The sequence below is a fragment of the Moschus berezovskii genome, chromosome 23 (genome assembly GCF_049115385.1).
Source record: "Moschus berezovskii isolate FMDL1 chromosome 23, NW_MosBer_1.0, whole genome shotgun sequence".
Lineage (NCBI taxonomy): Eukaryota > Metazoa > Chordata > Mammalia > Artiodactyla > Moschidae > Moschus > Moschus berezovskii.
In genome coordinates this window covers 15,163,872-15,182,497 of record NC_142482.1, presented here as the reverse complement: position 1 = coordinate 15,182,497, position 18,626 = coordinate 15,163,872, and the positions used below count along the sequence as shown (strand labels likewise).

General features: G+C 41.8%; 1 protein-coding gene across 2 annotated transcripts in view; it reads left to right on the top strand.

Moving 5' to 3' along the window:
* Positions 1 to 18,626, top strand: part of BEND6 (BEN domain containing 6) — a 70,242-nt gene that overhangs the window by 22,530 nt on the left and 29,086 nt on the right. For both annotated transcript variants that reach the window (XM_055407102.2, XM_088831068.1), the window contains exon 3: positions 2,583 to 2,760. In XM_055407102.2, the coding sequence (XP_055263077.1) occupies positions 2,583 to 2,760 (178 nt within the window). The remainder of the gene's footprint in view (positions 1 to 2,582; positions 2,761 to 18,626) is intronic.

Sequence of the window (18,626 nt, the reverse complement as noted above, 5' to 3'; positions counted from 1 at the left end):
TGAGCCAAACACCTACAGTAATATGTAGAGGAGTGGGAGAACAAAGGCCTGCAGATAGCCAGTAGGCTCCATCACTGCCCGTACCTCTGCTGAGTTTTTATACTTTCTGCTGGGCTTCTTCACATATTGTGCGGGGATTCCTGTTCTCTTCTTATTGATTGGTACATATACCTTATCTGTTGTAGGTTTTAGATATCTTCTCTAGATCTATCGTGGAGAAGGCAATGGCACCCCACTCCAGTACTCTTGCCTGGAAAATCCCATGGACAGAGAAGCCTGGTGGGCTACAGTCCATAGGATCGCGAAGAGTTGGACACGACTGAGCGACTTCACTTTCACTTTTCACTTTCATGCATTGGAGAGGAAATGGTGACCCACTCCAGTGTTCTTGCCTGGAGAATCCCAGGGATGGGGCAGCCTGGTGGACTGCTGTCTATGGGGTCACACAGAGTTGGACACGACTGAAGGGACTTAGCAGCAGCAGCAGCTAGATCTATTGTCTATTAACTTTGTCTTCCAATGATGTTTACAAATGGATTCGCTTTAGCTTGATTTTATTTCTCTCTTGTATGAACTTGCTGCAAGAACTAGATCATCTATTCTGCTTTTTATTCAATTACTCTGCATAGAATTATGATCTCAATAGGCATCCTTCAGCTTTTTTCAAAAATATTTCATTTCTATTTAACCAAATCTATCGTCTTTCAATTTAAAATTTATATATCTACTGTGAATACATTAGCTACTTGCCCACATAGGACAATAGGCATTTTCATTACCCGTATATATATTACATATGTCACATACATATATGGAATAATGAAATATATACACATACATAGATTTGTATATTTGTAAAATAAGGAGTGAGGTTGAATGTATATACATTACCAACCATACAAAAACAAAATTGTATTTCCTATAACTGATCCTATCTTGCTTTCAATTCTCCATCCCTGCTTGACAAGGAAGTGGGGGGATGGGGAGTTTGAACTTGTCCATTGACAGTGAATTACAGTTAGAGTGTTCCGGGGCTTAAAAGTCCCTTTGAGGTATTGGTATGATTTAAGTCTCAGTGAGACTAGACTCTCACCCTCCTCCGCTTCCTGTTTTTTTCTAAGAAATGATTCAAGTTTTGAGGAGTCTTCTACATCATCCAGCGTCTGCGGAGGGATGGCTGCTCTTCCACCCGGGCTCGAGTCTTCTTTGTGGTTCCTGGGTGTCCAGTACTGTGACTGCTGAGGCACAGGGATCCCTTCAGCCCCCCGGGGGTCCTGTTGGCACTGTCTACTGATGTTTGCCATGCTGGAACCCACTGCCATCTCTGTAAGCTTCTGTCACTCTGTAGCCTTTCTGTTCCCCTGTTCCCCCAGCACTTACCCAGTTCCTGACCGGGACACAGGGACCATTCCGATTCTCCAGCTGCTTTGCCTGATCTCCAAGGGGTCTGGACACTGTCTCTGGTTCACTTGGCCACACACCCCTTTCGGCCATTTCTGATCTGGGGCCCAGAAGGGCACCGTGTTGCCCCGATGTTGCTGGACAGGGAGCCCATGTCAGGCATTTATGATGCGCTGAGAAGCCTGGAGCCGACCCTGCTGCCTAGACTGCCTTTATTCATCTGGATGTTTCTGTCATCTACCCTGACCCTGGTGATCCACCTCCATTTCCCACAAAGGTCAGGACAGGAAGAGCAGACACGAATCTTTCTTTCTTGTCCCTAATCCCTCTTGCTCCTCAACCCGGCCCCAGGAAGTCTCTTCCCTTCCTATTCAGCAGGAACTTTCTTGATGCCATGCCTTTATCTCTCTAAAAAAAAAATTATTGCAGTATCGCTGACTTACAGTGTTGTGTTAGTTTCAGGTGTGCATGTGCCTTTATCTCTTCTCCTTTGAAGTTTTTTTAATAAACATCGTACTCCAGGCTTCTAGGTTTGGATCTTCATAAATTCTATTCTGTGTTGTAATTTCCCAGATTTAGATTTATATAAATATAAAGGTAAGCTTTATAATTTGAGAAAATTTTTTTCTTTCTCTACACAGCCTATGTTTTACAGCTCAAGTGTACACATTTCAGACTGTTGTCCTGCTGTCCTCAAAAACTATCTTTTAAACTAAAAGGTAAACATCAGTGCTTTGTTCTGAGTAAATCTCTCTCCTTTCTCTGGTGGAATAAACCCCCAAATTGGCCTCATGGCTTAGTCTCGACAGAGAGGCTGAGGATGAGGCAATGGGAGAAAACTGGAGGATGTGGATGAGTTATGAAGATCTGAATAGCACGCTGGTTGTTTCTGCTCTGTTATACTGTTTTTCTACTTTGTGTTTTTCACTGACATTAAACTGAAAGTCAGAATCCTGATGACTGTTTTGAGAAAGACTTGTGTGAAGCTTTGATGTCCTCCCTTACTCTGAGTTCCCCTGGATGGTGGAGGACCAGGCTGAGGCTAGATCGCTCGCTAGGACCCAGCTCCCTCCTGGGAGAGCAGGAGGCTGTAGGTCTGATTAAGTCCCAGCAGCATCCAGAACACAGGATAAACCACAAAGCTGCCTTGATGCTTTTGTTGTGCCTGCCTTGTATTTTAGAGAGACCCATATTCGGGAAATGCCTTTCTGCCTGGTGAAAGCTCCAGTGAGGATGAAGAGCCTCTAGCAGAACTGTCAAAGGAGGAATTGTGCACAAAAATAAAAAGCCTGAAACAAAAACTAACAAACATCCGGAAAGAAAACAGCCGCCTTCGACAGTCTTTGGTCATGCTGCAAGGTAAACCTAGAGAAAATTGATATTTTTAGATAAAAGGAAAAATACTTGATGAGTAAAAAGTATTAAAATCAGTTGTCAAGAATGAAAAAATCAGTGCCTTAGAGAAAAAGTTAAAAACTACAGTTTAAGAAAATCGATGATTATACAATTTAACATGAATACACTCTATCAAAGCCTCAGTTTATTGCTTAGAAAATTTTAGATTATTCCTACAAAATACCAAATGTTGTATTCATTTAATAATGTCCAACAAATATTTACTGAGCATTTAACATAGGCCTAGACAGAAAAGATCAGTTAGACAAGAGATAGGTCAATGTGTTCACGACGTACTTATCTCGTTCCCCTCTGTTAACGAAGCAATAGAAAATGGGGAGTGTGGTGATCCCTTATAGAATCACTGGAATTAAAGATTCCATATATTACATTTCAGATTTAGAGTTGGGAGGAGTGGAAAATAATTACATTCCATTGAAGACTTACAAAGGAGAAAGATAGGCCCAAGAAAATTAAAACTGCCCCGGTATAATGCCTTTTGGCAGAACCTATTAATGTATTAGGTTTAAGTGTTTATTTTTTTAATTATTTTTTCCATTTGTAGTTCAGCGTCATGCACTATTTTTACAGCTGAATTATATTCTGCGTTGGAAAGCATTCTTTCCAACATAAAACAGCAAACACATAGTGTATTTTGAAAATAGATCCCTCTGGCTGCTGTGTACAGAAAGAGTACAAGGAGCATAGAAAGGAAAGTGGGGAAGAACCACTCTGAAAGGTGTTCCAGTCCTCATACTAGCAGGATGGCAGCCTCGCGTGGGGCTGTGGCCGTGGAAATAAAGAAGACAATCTTGCAGTATTCTGGGAGGCAGAAATGGCAGGAGACAGAACAATGTGGTGAGCTAGATCGACACAGTGATGGCTCAGATGCCTTCCTACAATTATTGATTAAGTTGAAGGCTTCTTAGTTTTAAGTAGAAACGGGGACATGTGAATGGAAATAAGATATTTATTCCACCAAGAAGCTATTCTCTCTTTATTTTTTACATCTTAAATGTTGCATTTTTATAACTGATGGTTTTTCCTGGTGAGGTTTTGGCAGTTTTCCTTTTTATAAGGACGTCAGTCATTTTGGATTAAGGCCTACCTCATTTTAACTTGATTACATCTGTAAGATCCTATTTCCAAATAAGGTCACACTCTAAGATTTTGGAGGTTAGACTTCAGCATCTTTTGTGGGGGGTGGTACACGGTTCAGCTGACAATAGTCCATATTGCTAACCACAAAGGTCATTTCTGAAGGGTCCCATTAAGTTCCTGCTACTTTCGACACCTTGGCTACCTCTCCTCCCTTGGCTTCAAGGACACCTGTTTCTTCATGCGCTGCTGAGCTTTCCACCCCGGTCTGTGTGTCTGCCTCATTTCATCATTTTACCCTCCAAATATCTGATGATGCCCAGGCTCAGCCCTTGGGCTCTTTTCTTTTCTGTCTGCCTGCACTCCCTGGGAATCATGTCCAATTCTGTTGTGTTAAAGTCAACAGTAACTGTGATTCTCAGATGTATCTCCAGCCTAGACTGCTCCCTTGAGCTCCCGACTCACTGTCTGACTGTATTTACATGACTGGCAGGTATCTCAGGTCAGCCTGTCCCGTCCATGTGCCCAGCCTTCCCCTCCACCTGCTCCTGTATTTCCTTCTTCCTTGTCTTGGTTAATGCTGACTGCATAGTTAAAGTTTCTCAAGTCAAAAATCACGATGCTATCTTGCAGTTCTTTTACATCCTACATTCAGTCTCTTGGCAAATCCTACTAACTTCCCTTTCAAAATATCTCCGGTTTAGACTAGTCCAGATCACCAGCATCTCTCATCCAGGCTATCATGGTGGCTTTCTCCCTGGTCTTGCGCTTTTGCTCATGCTCCTGTGCAGACCCCTCTCAATATGCAGCAGTTATAACGCTGCTCCTTGTAGGCCAGCTCACGCCGTTCCTCTCTGAAAACTCTTTGGTGCGCGTCCACCTCACAGAGGGAAGAACCAAGGTCAGTTTTATGATCTAGAGTCCTTACATGATCCAGGCACCTCCCCACCACCTACCTTTCTGGACTTGTTTTCTATTCTCTCCCCATCCGTCTTTGTGATTCAACTCTCCCTGGACCACTGTTTTCCTTCTGAATACATCAGAGGTGATCTGACTTCAGGGTCTCCGTACCAGCTTTCTCCTTGGCCTGGGATGTTCCTTGCCCAGATATCCATGTGGTTTGCACCTCCACATACTTCAAGACTTCACTCTAAATTCATTAGTGCCCTGACAACTCTCTCCATTTGAACCATCAGCGTCTCTTTCCTCACAGCATTGTTTGTCCCCTTCCCTTGCTTTGCTTCCTCTTTGGTATTTACAACTCTATTCCCTCTATTCCATATTTAATATTGTCTGCCCCCCAACATGTGCACACACTGGAATGTACTCCTGGAAACCAAAGTAAAGTTGTCTATTGGCTGGACTTCAGGCAACAGGAAGAGTCAGGAACTGCTAACATGCAGTATCCGTGCATGCATGTCTTCATTCAGCCAATATTTATAAAGTCCTCTATATATCATGCACTGCTGTAAGTGCCTAGGAAAACCCAGTGAACAAAATAGCAAAAGATCTCTGCTCTCGTGAAACTCGCATTCCAGTGAGGCAAGCAATCAAGATCATGAAAAATAGTAATTAAATAAATTATATGATATGTTAGCTAGCGGAAAAAGCTATGGAAAAAAATAGATGATCAAGGAGGATGGGGATTTGAGAGAGAGCATGTGTGTTTTAAAATAATGTGGGTCATAGTAGGTCTCCTTGTGAATCTATAGTTGGGAACTAGGACGATATCAAAAAGTTGAAATTTCTTGTATAATCCAAGTAAGAAAGGGATCTGAGAGAGGAGTGCACGGTGGTTAGTCATCTTTTGCTCAGCAGTATTCTTCTTTGAACTAAGAATCAGTTTTTCTGTCTATAAAGCCTACTAACTAAGAAATATGGCAGAACATATATGCCATTCTAGACATTCAGAATGGCAGATGTGTGTGCGCTCTACGTGCACAGGTTAAACATTTGAAACACATCTTGTGGACCACAGCTCGCCAGCACAGTAAGATAGAAAAGGAAAGAAGTAATCTCTCTTCTGTACAGAATGCTATTAAATTGTTACTATATGTAAAGGGTGAATATATACCCAGGAAAAATAATGCCTTAGTTGAAAACTCATCTCTAGTAACTAAAGAGATTTCAGTAAAGAAGGAAAACTCAATTAAGTTTTGCTGAGGTTCATTTAAATGTAGTAGAAAGCTGTCAAAGTTTCAGACATAGGCAAAGTAAAACTAATGAATCACTAAAATAGTAATCATTAAAAGTTTATTGTACTCACATCAAAAAGACAGTTTGCAAATCAGGAGCACTCAAATCAGAATATGGAATGAGGCTCGGGTATATTTTTATAAAGCCACTTGTATAAGTAAGAAAGCAGTGACTGTTTATACTTCTTTATGATATTGGTTATAATATTAGAATTTTTTTTAATGGCAGGGAATTGGTCAGTGGTTGCCGCATATCAACCTTGGGAAGCAGTTCAAGTTTTGTTTATGATTTTTCAGAGATGAAAACAAGAAATGGCCCAGGACAAGTTAAGTCTTGCAAAACAAGCTAAATTAAGCCTTGTTTGTGTGATTAACTGGTTTTTGTCTGCTTGGGGAATTTTCAAGGCTGGTTTCCCTTTGTTTCTGATTTTTAACAAAGCTTAAGTTAAATGTGTGAATCTCCCTCTTTTCTTGAAATCCTATAAAAAAGAAACTTAAAATGCATAAAACCACAAGGACCAAGAAAACTCAAAAGGAGACCACAGCAGAGAAAAGATGCCAGTAAAATTTGAGAAGCTGAGAGCAGGTGGATGAGTGGTAACTGACTCCATCTGGAGAAATCGGAAAGCTCAGTGCCTGTGACGGAGTGGGGGAGGTACGGGCAGGGGCTGAGGAAGAGGAATTCAAAGGAAGGAAGCCACGTCACAGCCCAGAACTACAGAAGGCTTAGAACTGTACTTGAGAAAGGGATGATGTTAGTCTTCATAGTGTGAAAACTGGAAGAGTCATTGAAAAACTACATCAAAACCCTTCAGGACCCAAAGTCTCACATTTTTCCTGTGCAGACAGCAACTTCCACCCTTCCCACAGCACAGGACGGGTGTGTTCTCTTAGGAGAGTTTGATCCAAAGCCATGAACTCAGGGACACTGGGCACAGTTGAGGGAAGGGGTGTGATCACTGGAGGAACTCCTCTAACATGTAATACAGAGACCGAAACAAAGGGTAAAGTAAGGTCACAGGAAACAGAGAAAATGCAGGGAGCGGAGGGAGGCTCCGTGAAACAGCGTGGTTTAAGGAAGGAACAGTCAAAGACATCAATAAATGTCTGAAAATGAAAGTTAAGAAAATCTTGTAGATATCGCAACAAGGAGACTAAGAAAAGGGAAATAAACAAGATTAGGAGAAACAGAGAATGAGTCCAGGAGGTCAAACATCCAAAGAGAAGAGGTCCTGATAGAGAGGAGAGAGAAGAGGGAGAAATTATCTTAAATACAGTAGACTTCTAGAACTGAAAGACTAGACTAAAAGATGCTCAGTTCAGTTCAGTTCAGTCGCTCAGTCGTGTCTGACTCTTTGCGACCCCATTAATCACAGCACGCTACCAAAAGCAAAAAGGCTTATTTAAGGCACAATAATGTGAAATTTCAGAACACCAGGAAGAGAAGATCCAGAAGCTTTCAGAGGGAGCAAGCATGTTACCTGCTAAGACTTGGGGGTCAGATGACGTTGGACTTCTCACCAGCAAACTGGAAGTTCCAAGGCAATGGAGCAATGCCTTTAACATTCTGAGGAGAAATGATTTAAACCTAGACTTCTATACCCAGTGAAACCATCAACCAAGTGTGAGGGCAAAATAATGACACTGTCACACTTACAAAGGCTCAGTGTTCTTCCTGTGCTTCCTTTTGCAGAAATTAAGGGAGGGTGTGTTCCTCTAAATGAGAGAGTGGATGTAGAAAGTCAGTCTGAAAATGGTGGTCCAGTTCAGGAGAGGGACAGAGAGTAGCCCCAGACTAATAGTGAGGGGACACTCCAGGGGAACAGCTCCACAGTTGGCCGGAAGCAGCTGGTTCAGAGGTGGAGGGGGTTCCCAGAGAGAGATGACTGAGAGATGACATAGTCGAAAGTCAGTAACCAATTGTATGAATCTGAAAAAAATCAAAGAACAGTTGGTTATGCTTATTATTATTATTAAAGACTGTGTTGGTAGTGACCAGAGAAACAGATAAATGAATTAGAAATTCTCCCTCTAAAGCACTAGGTAATCCAGAGTGGTAGCAGTAGGGCAGAGGACTTCTATTTTTCATTATAAGCCTTATTGTATTTAAAAAATAAATGCCTAGTACATAATAGGTACCCCGAATCTAACAGCTACCATTTTTTTAAAAATCAGTAATTTTCTTAAAGATCAGAAACTGCTGGTTATATCCCTAAAAAAATAAAAAGAATCTACACATATTAATTACAAATAGCTATAAAATATCTACTAGTTACCCTAACAAGAAATGTGTTGGCTTCCCAGGTGGCTCAGTGGTAAAGAGTCCACCTGCCAATGTAGGAGATGCAGGAGACACAGGAGGCACCGTTTCAGTCCCTGGGTTGGGAAGATGAAGATCCCCTGGAGGAGGAAATAGCAACCTGCTCCAGTATTCTTGCCTTGGAAATCCCATGGACAGAGGAGCCTGGAGGGCTACAGTCCATAGGGTCACAAAGAGTCAGACACAGCTGAGCAACTGAGCACAGAATGTGTAGGATCTATGATGGGAAATCAAAACCGCAACAGAGAAATACACAGATCTGGACTTCCCTGATGGCCCAGTGGTTAAGGAGCCTCCTGCTAATGCAGTGGACACTGGTTCGATCCCTGGACTAGAAGACCCCACCTGCCTCAGGACAATGAGGCTGGTGCACCACAGTTAGTGAGCCTGCCCTCTGGAACCCATGCTCCACAACGAGAGAAGCCCACACACCACAACTGGAGAGTGGCTCCCACTCTCCACCGCTAGAGAAGGCCCACGTGCAGCAACAAAGACTCAGTGCGGCCATAAATAAACAAATAAAATTTAAAAAAAAAGAAAAACACACATCTGAATAGAAAGACCTCGAATTCATAGATGAGAAGATGCCAGTTCATCCCCAAATAACGCCTAGTTTGAATGGAATCCCACTCAAAATGTCAATAATTGCTTTGTTTGGGTTTTTATCTTTGGGATAATTTGACAATAATTATTCTTAAGTTAACCTGAAAGAATTAATAGGCAAAACCAAGTAAGAATATTCTGAAAAAGAATCTGAGGGCATACTGTCAACATGAAACCATGTGGTTCTGATAATTCCAAGCAATTTGCTAGGACAAGAGCCAGCAGATCAATGGAACAGAACACACATTCCCAGATAATACCTTCCATACAGAGAAGAAATGTCCCGGAGCCACTACGGCACACCGGCATGGTTTAGAGGGATCAAACCACCTGGGTTCAAACCCTGGCTCTGCCACCTACTAGCTGTGTAGATGAATGTGAGATAAATGGAAATGATGAAAGGACTGTCCTGGGTGACATGCAAAGCTTTCAGAGCAGAGGCTGGCAAGGCAAGTGCATAGAGTATTTGCTTCTGGCTGTGCGGCAACCAGCACAGCCACACAGAGCTCTGCTCCTAGGAAAGCCCCACACGCTTGTTAACGGCGTTGCTGTCACCAGATTCAAATTCTGAAGAAGCATTGAACAGGGAGTCCTGCATTTTCATTTCATAGTGAGCCTGGCAATTTACTACCTAGTGAGTCCTGCAATCCGTTTCGGATAAGGATGAATTATTCAACGAAGGATGCTGGGCAAACTGACATTCCAGTGTTGGGGGAGGGGCAGGTTTAAGTTAGGCTCCCATTTCACACCATATGGCATACTAAAAACATAACTGTCGAGTTTAAATTAAAACTGCATGTTCTGAATTTGAATGTGTTTCAACACAAAATGAATTTTATTCTTGAAAATTAATAATGCATATTTTCTAATAATATTCACTGAAGAGGCCTTGAAACAAGAAACCAATAGCAAAGAACACTTCCGGCACCTGGGTTACAGTCTCAAAATACTGTTTCCCACTAAAAGGAGCTGGACTTCCCTGGAGAAACAGCTGATTCCAGAACTTGCCCAGGAAATGGACAAGATGAGCCTTGTCAGGAGCTTTGAAGGGAAATACAGATGAAAAGGTTGTCCTATTGGGAAGGAAGGAGGTCAGCAAAGACCATGTGAACATGTCAACTGGAAGAGGTTCCTACTGGCCAAAAATTATCATTGAAGCATCAATAATAATGACCATGGCAATTGGTTTCCATGTGTGTTTACATGCATGAGTTCATTCAAAAGAGAGAAAACTTAATGACCGTCTGAAAGAACCAACTCATTGTTTTGAAAACTGGCAAATACAGACTGAAAAATCAAGTGTTTATCCTTCCATTATTATAGAAATTAAGCTCAGGGTAACCAAATAGTTGATGAGAGAAAGTTTCCCTTGGTAGAAGAATTCTAGCTAAATGAAGAAGAAAAGAATTAGGATATCACCATTTCATAACCCCTTATGATTTAATGAATCTAGGCAGTGATCATTCAGTTCAGTTCAGTCGCTCAGTCGTGTCCGATTCTTAGCGACCCCATGAACCACAGCACGCCAGGCCTCCCTGTCCATCACCAACTCCCGGAGTTCACTCAAACTCCTGTCCATCGAGTCGGTGATGCCATCCAGCCACCTCATTCTCTGTCGTCCCTGTCTCCTCCCACCCCCAATCGCTCCCAGCATCAGAGTCTTTTCCAGTGAGTCAACTCGTCGCATGAGGTGGCCAAAGTATTGGAGTTTCAGCTTTAGCATAAAAATTAGTGACTGCTAATATTACAACTAAAGGTTGTCATTCATTCAATGCCCTCTGCTGGAAGTGTTTTTAACTTACAAGCCTTTAGATCTAACTACCAATTTACACCAAGTACAAGGAACAACGGAGAAGGCAATGGCAAGCCGCTCCAGTACTATTGCCTAGAAAATCCCATGGATGGAGGAGCCTGGTAGGCTGCAGTCCGTGGGGTCGCTAAGGGTTGGACATGACTGAGCAACTTCACTTTCACTTTTCACTTTCACACATTGGAGAAGGAAATGGCAACCCACTCCTGTGTTCTTGCCTGGAGAATCCCAGGGATGGGGGAGCCTGGTGGGCTTCCGTCTATGGGGTCGCACAGAGTCGGACATGACTGAGGTGACTTAGCAGTAGCAGTAGCAACAAGGAACAAATGAATATGTGAAACACTCTCTTAAGGGTGCGATCAGCAGAAGCCAGACTGTAGGAAACCCTACAGGCCAAAGGACTCAGTTTCTTCAACTAATAGCCATGTGTGTTGCAGTCCATGTGGTCACAAAGAGTCAGACACTACTGAGTGACTGAACAACGATGAAAAACAACTATAAATCACAAGGGAAAAACTAGAAGAGGGAAAGGAGAAGCATAGTTTGTAAGAGACAGCAACGGACTGTATTAGCGTGTGTGCTTAGTTCTGTCCAAATGTGTGCCACCGAGGAATGCAGCCTCCAGGCTCCTCTACCTACGGAATTCTCCAGGCAAGCGTACTGGAGTGGGTTGCCATTTCCTCCTCCAGGGGATTTTTCTGACCTAGAGAGCGAACCTGCGTCTCCTGCATCTCCTGTATTGGCAGGCAGATTCTTTACCACTGCACCACTTTGGAAACCCAGCGAATTGTAATATGTGGACTTTATTTGGATTCTGATTCAAACAAACTGAAAACGACAAAGACAACAACAAGGAGAAATCTGAACATTTGCTGGTTTGTTTTTTAATGATATTCAAAAACTATTGCTAAGTGTTTCTGGTTGTGACAATGGTGTTATGGTTATATATATATATATATATTTTTTTTAATTTCTGACCTTCGGTGATATACACAAAAATATTTACAGATGAAATGATGGCTGTGATTTGCTTGAAGTAATTTTGCAGGTGAGGAGAAAGTGGATGGAGGTACAGGTGTAGTAAGATTGGCCATGAGTTGGAACTGGGGCATGGAGTGCGTGAGAGTTTACTATTTTGTGTGTGTGTGTTTAAACTTTTCCATTAAAGGTTAGAAAAAATATATATACAGGGAGAAAGAAAGCTGACATGTGGAGAGATGTTTAGACTGTATGAAATATGTGAGTGAATATTTAACTGATCTGAATGGCTTTCTAAACAAATAAATAGTATATTAGGGACAAGACTACTACTTTTAACTAAAATAAAAACTTAAAATATGTGTCTGCTTATAAAACATACTAAAATTAAACACTCTAGGAAAAATAATTGTAACTGATGACAAATTAAAGGTTAAAGTGCTTAAGACAGAAAGAAATTAATAATAAAAGCAAAGCTAATACTTTGTGCTTATAATGCACTCAGTTCAGTTCAGTCACTGTCGTGTCCAACTCTTTGCGACCCCATGAATCACAGCACGCCAGGCCTCCCTGTCCATCACCAACTCCCGGAGTTCACTCCTATAAGCACTTTACAAAAACCATCTAGCATATTATAAAATAGAAAAAGTACTAACATTCCTTGGTCTAATAGCTATCTCATAGGGTAAGTTCAAATAATCAATAAATAAATATTTAACTTCACAATAATAAAATAATTGCAATTTAAGTTGTACTAAATTTTTTTAATTAATTTTTTTATTGAAGGGTAGTTGCTTTACAGAATTTTGTTGTTTTCTGTCAAACCTCAACACAAATCAGCCATAGGTAGATAGCATATTAAAAAGCAGAGACATTACTTTGCCAACAAAGGTCCGTCTAGTCAAGGCTATGGTTTTTCCAGTGGTCATGTATGGATGTGAGAGTTGGACTGTGAAGAAAGCTGAGTGCCGAAGAATTGATGCTTTTGAACTGTGGTGTTGAAGACTCTTGAGAGTCCCTTGGACTGCAAGGAAATCCAACTCCAATACTTTGGCCACCTCATGCGACGAGTTGACTCATTGGAAAAGAGTCTGATGCTAGTAAGGTTTGGGGGTGGGAGGAGACGGGGACAACAGAGAATGAGATGGCTGGATGGCATCACCGACTCTATGGACATGAGTTTGAGTGAACTCCGGGGGTTGGTGTTGGACACAGGAGCCCGGCATGCTGTGATTCATGGGGTCGCAGAGTCGGACGCGACTGAGCAATTGAACTGAACTGAACTGAATACATATATCCCCTCCCTTTGACTCTCCCTCCCATCTTCCTCCCTATCTCACCCCTCTAGTTTGATACAGAGCCCCTGTTTGAGTTCCCTGAGCCATACAGCAAATTCCCGGTGGCTATCTATTTTACATATGGTCATTTAAGTTTCCACATTACTCTTTCCATACATCTCACCCTTTCCTCCCCTCTCCCCATGTCCATAAGTCTATTCTAAAATTTTAGCTATCAAAATAGTGAAGATAGTTGTTAATAATGAACATCTCTTGTTGATAGTGCAGTGACATGACTGACTCCATACTTTACTAATGGGCATGTAAGTTGGAAGATTCTGGAGAGCCATTCAGCAATATTGACTGAGTCTTAGAAACATTTATATCTCTGAGTTTATTGTTATGCTTTCAGGAATTTGTAGTTATTGATATGATCAGAGATACATATATAGATGTCTCTGGTAAATGGTTCATAAGAATGTTGTCTATAATCAAGAAAAATTGAAGCAACTTAAATTCCAAAAAGAAAAAAAAAAGGAGCATTTAAATAAATTACAGGAATCAATACCTTGAAATATTAGGAAATCCTTAAAGTGTATGTTTAATTGGAAAAGAATGAATGAATATATATGTGTGTGTGTGTGTGTGTGTATAACTGAATCACTTTGCTATACACCTGAAACAGTAAATCAACTATTTGTTGATGTTGCTCAGTCACTACGTCCAACTCTTAGTGACCCCACAGACTGCAGCATGCCAGGCTTCCCTGTCCTTCACTGTTTCCTGGAGTTTGCTCAAATTCATGCCCATTTAGTTGGTGATGCTATCCAACCATCTCATCCTCTGTTGCCCTCTCCTCTTTTTGCCCTCAATCTTTCCCAGCATCAAGGTCATTTCCAATGAGTTGGCTCTTCACATAAGGTGACCAAAGTACTAGAGCTTCAGCTTCAGCATCAGTCCTTCCATTGAATATTTAGGGTTGATTTCCTTTAAGAATGACTGGCTTGATCTCCTTGCAGTCCAAGGGACTCTCAAGTCAATCAACTATACTTCAATAAATAAACAAACTATAATTCAATAAAAATAAATAATATTCATCCTCCTAAAAAAAGAATGAATAACTGACACAACATGAATGAATCTCAAAACATTACGCAGAACAAAAATCTGACCAAAAAAAGGAGAATATGCCACTTGTATCCATTTATATGGACTTCTAGAACAGGTTAAGAAGTCATATTGGTGGTTGCTTTTGAGGTAAGTCCAGGAATTAATTTGGAAAGAACATGAGGCAACCTTCTGGGCAGACGGAAACATTCTATGAACATATTCAGTTCAGTTCAGTTCAGTCGCTCAGTCGTGTCCGACTCTCCGCGACCCCATGAATCACAGCACGCCAGGCCTCCCTGTCCATCACCAACTCCTGGAGTACACTCAAACTCATGTCCACAGAGTCGGTGATGCCATCCAGCCATCTCATTCTCCGTCGTCCCCTTCTCCTCCCGCCCCCAACCTTTCCCAGCATCAGAGTCTTTTCCAGTGAGTCAACTCGTCGCATGAGGTGGCCAAAGTATTGCAGTTTCAGCTTTAGCATCAGTCCCTCCAATGAACATACAGGATTGATCCCCTTTAGAATGGACTGGTTGGATCTCCTTGCAGTATAAGGGACTCTCAAGAGTCTTCTCCAACACCACAGTTCAAAAGCATCGATTCTTCGGCGATCAGCCTTCTTCACAGTCCAACTCTCACAACCATACATGACCACGGGAAAAACCATTGCCTTGAATAGACGGACCTTGGTTGGCAAAGTAATGTCTCTGCTTTTTAATATACTATCAAGGTTGGTCATAACTTTCCTTCCAAGGAGCAAGCGTCTTTTAATTTCATGGCTGCAATCAGCATCTGCAGTGATTTTGGAGCCCAAAAAAACGAAGTCTGACACTCTTTCCACTGTTTTTCCATCTATTTCCCATGAAGTGATGGGACCAGATGCCATGATCTTTGTTTTCTGAATGTTGAGCTTCAAACCAACCTTTTCACTCTCCTCTTTCACTTTCATCAAGAGGCTTTTGAGTTCCTCTTCACTTTCTGCCATAAGGGTAGTGTCATCTGCATATCTGAGGTTATTGATATTTCTCCCAGCAATCTTGATTCCAGCTTGTGCTTCTTCCAGCCCAGCGTTCCTCATGATGTACTCTGCATATAAGTTAAATAAGCAAGGTGACAATATACAACCTTGACGTACACCTTTTCCTATTTGGAACCAGTCCATGTCCAGTTCCATGTCCAGTTCTAACTGTTGCTTCCTGACCTGCATACAGGTTTCTCAAGAGGCAGGTCAGGTGCTCTGGGATTCCCATCTCTTTCAGAATGTTCCACAGTTTATTGTGATCCACACAGTCAAAGGCTTTGGCATAGTCAATGAAGCAGAAATAGATGTTTTTCTGAAACTCTCTTGCTTTCTCCATGATCCAGCGGATGTTGGCAATTTGATCTCTGGTGCCTCTGCCTTTTCTAAAACCTGCTTGAACATCTGGGAGTTCACGGTTTACATATTGCTGAAGCCTGGCTTGGAGAATTTTGAGCATGACTTTGCTAGCGTGTGAGATGAGGGCAATTATGCGGTAGTTTGAGCATTCTTTGGCATTGCCTTTCTTTGGGATTGGAATGAAGACTGACCTCTTCCAGTCCTGTGGCCACTGCTGAGTTTTCCAAATCTGCTGGCATATTGAGTGCAGCACTTTCACAGCATCATCTTTCAAGACTTGTAATAGCTCAACTGGAATTCCATCACCTCCACTAGCTTTGTTAGTAGTGATGCTTTCTAAGGCCCACTTGACTTCACATTCCAAGATGTCTGGCTCTAGGTCAGTGATCACGTTATCGTGACTATCTTGGTCGGGAAGATCTTTTTTGTACAGTTCTTCTGTGTATTCTTGCCACCTCTTCTTAATATCTTCTGCTTCTGTTAGGTCCATACCATTTCTGGCCTTTATCCAGCCCATCTTTGCATGAAATGTTCCCTTGGAATCTCTAATTTTCTTGAAGAGGTCTCTTGTTTTTCCTATTCTGTTGTTTTCCTCTATTTCTTTGCATTGATCACTGAGGAAGTCTTTCTTATCTCTCCTTGCTATTCTTTGGAACTCTGCATTCAGATGCTTATATCTTTCCTTTTCTCCTTTGCTTTTCGCTTCTCTTCTTTTCACAGCTATTTGTAAGGCCTCCTCAGACAGCCATTTCGCTCTTTTGCATTTCTTTTCCATGGGGATGGTCTTGTTCCCTGTCTCCTGTACAATGTCACGAACCTCCATCCAGAGTTCATCAGGCACTCTATCTATCAGATCTAGTCCCTTAAATCTATTTCTCACTTCCACTGTATAATCATAAGGGATTTGATTGAGGTCATATCTGAATGGTCTAGTGGTTTTCCCTACTTTCTTCAATTTAAGTCTGAACTGCGCAATAAGGAGTTCATGATCTGAGCCACAGTCAGCTCCTGGTCTTGTTTTTGCTAACTGTATACAGCTTCTCCATCTTTGGCTGCAAAGAATATAATCAATCTGATTTCGGTGTTGACCATCTGGTGATGTCCATGTGTAGAGTCTTCTCTTGTGTTGTTGGAAGAGGGTGTTTGCTATGACCAGTGAATTCTCTTGACAAAACTCTATTAGCCTTTGCCCTGCTTCATTCCGTGCTCCAAGGCCAAATTTGCCAGTTACTCCAGGTGTTTCTTGACTTCCTACTTTTGCATTCCAGTCCCCTATAATGAAAAGGACATCTTTTTTGGGTGTTAGTTCTAAAAGGTCTTGTAGGTCTTCATAGAACCGATTAACTTCAGCTTCTTCAGCATTACTGGTTGGGGCATAGGCCTGGATTACTGTAATATTGAATGGTTTGCCTTGGAAACGAACAGAAATCATCCTGTCATTTTTAATATTGCATCCAAGTACTGCATTCCGGACTCTTTTGTTCACCATGATGGCTACTCCATTTCTTCTAAGGGATTCCTGCCCACAGTAGTAGATATAATGGTCATCTGAGTTAAATTCACCCATTCCAGTCCATTTTAGTTCACTGATTCCTAGAATGTCGACGTTCACTCTTGCCATCTCCTGTTTAGTGTGTGCTAACTGGGTTTATCCTTTGGTCAAACTCATACCTACTTATATCCTGTTCAGACTTCATGTAAGATCTTGCTTTTGATGCTAAGCAAATTATACCTCAAAAGATCATATTTTCGAAGGTTTAATAAAATAGGTAAAATATTCAATGTATGGTCTTAATTGGAAAAAAAAAAAAGATCCGTGATACAATGCTGTGGATGTAGCACAGACCCAATTATACAAAAGAAATACATGAGTACAGACAAAGATACAGAGATAGAATTGGCAAGAAGGATATATTCTGATGAACATGTACAGCTTTCATTATTGGAAAAAGCAGTGAATGTTTTCTAAAACTCACTTTATAGGAATTCCCTTTTTCTCCTTACAGTCAAGCTTTGGCCTTCTTGCACTTCCTTAAATACAGAACTTGTGTTTTTCTGTTTCCTATGCTCCTGATGACCTCCAGGTATTTAATTCCTGCTCAGTCCACAGCTCTCAGGTAACTCTTGACTGCCCCAGAGAAACCCTCTGTGCCCCTTCCCTTAGAGGAGAGGCAGTGGTCTTAACAACTCAATTTTTCATTTCTTTGCATGCACCTTGAGTTACCCAAACCGCAAAGTTAAGTGCACTGTCTTCTAGATGGCCAAGTCTGCTAAGACACCTGATACCAACTGCAAATTTAGGGGTTTTCGAAAACCACTCTCAGGTTCAGTAATTTGCCAAAGACATTAAATTCACCAAAAGCTGTGATACTCATGGTTACACTCATTACATGGAAAGAATACAAATTAGAACTAGCCAAAGTTGGAAGAGACCTACAGGGCAGAGTGTGATCAGTTTCCAAGTGAAAAATTTCTGTCCTCAGGATCCATTACCTCCTAGTCTATATGTTACAATAATACACACAGAGGACTGTCCACCCAGGAAGCTCTCTGAGCTTGGGCGTCCAAAGTTTTCAACTGAAGGTTCATTATAATGTAAGCATAATTGATTGATTGGCGGCTCACAGGGTTGAACTCAGGCTCTAGGTCTTTCTGGGTTTCTGGCCATGGCCAGCTTTTGCTCTAAAACTAGGCTGTATGATTGTCCCCACCCTGAGAAACTCCTTAGCATAAACATAAATCAGATGTGTTCCGAGGGGCTCACCGTGACACTCCTGCTATTGCTGAAGAAATTCAAGGGTATAGAGATTACTTCCCAGGAACTGGGGGTGGTGGGTGGGGTTTAGGACTGGCGGTCAGATTTCTTTTGAGGCAGGCCAAATGCTTACACACAGCAGTGTTAGGTAAACAGTGCTCCCCACCTGTCCCAGTTCCAAAAGGCTAGGATCACCTCTAGCTTTGCTCCCGGTTTCATTCCTCGCACCTACCAGAGTGGTGAGCAAATGCTGAGTCCATGTAACATTGTGGTTTCCAGCAGGGGGTTGGCAGAGTGCTAATCTGA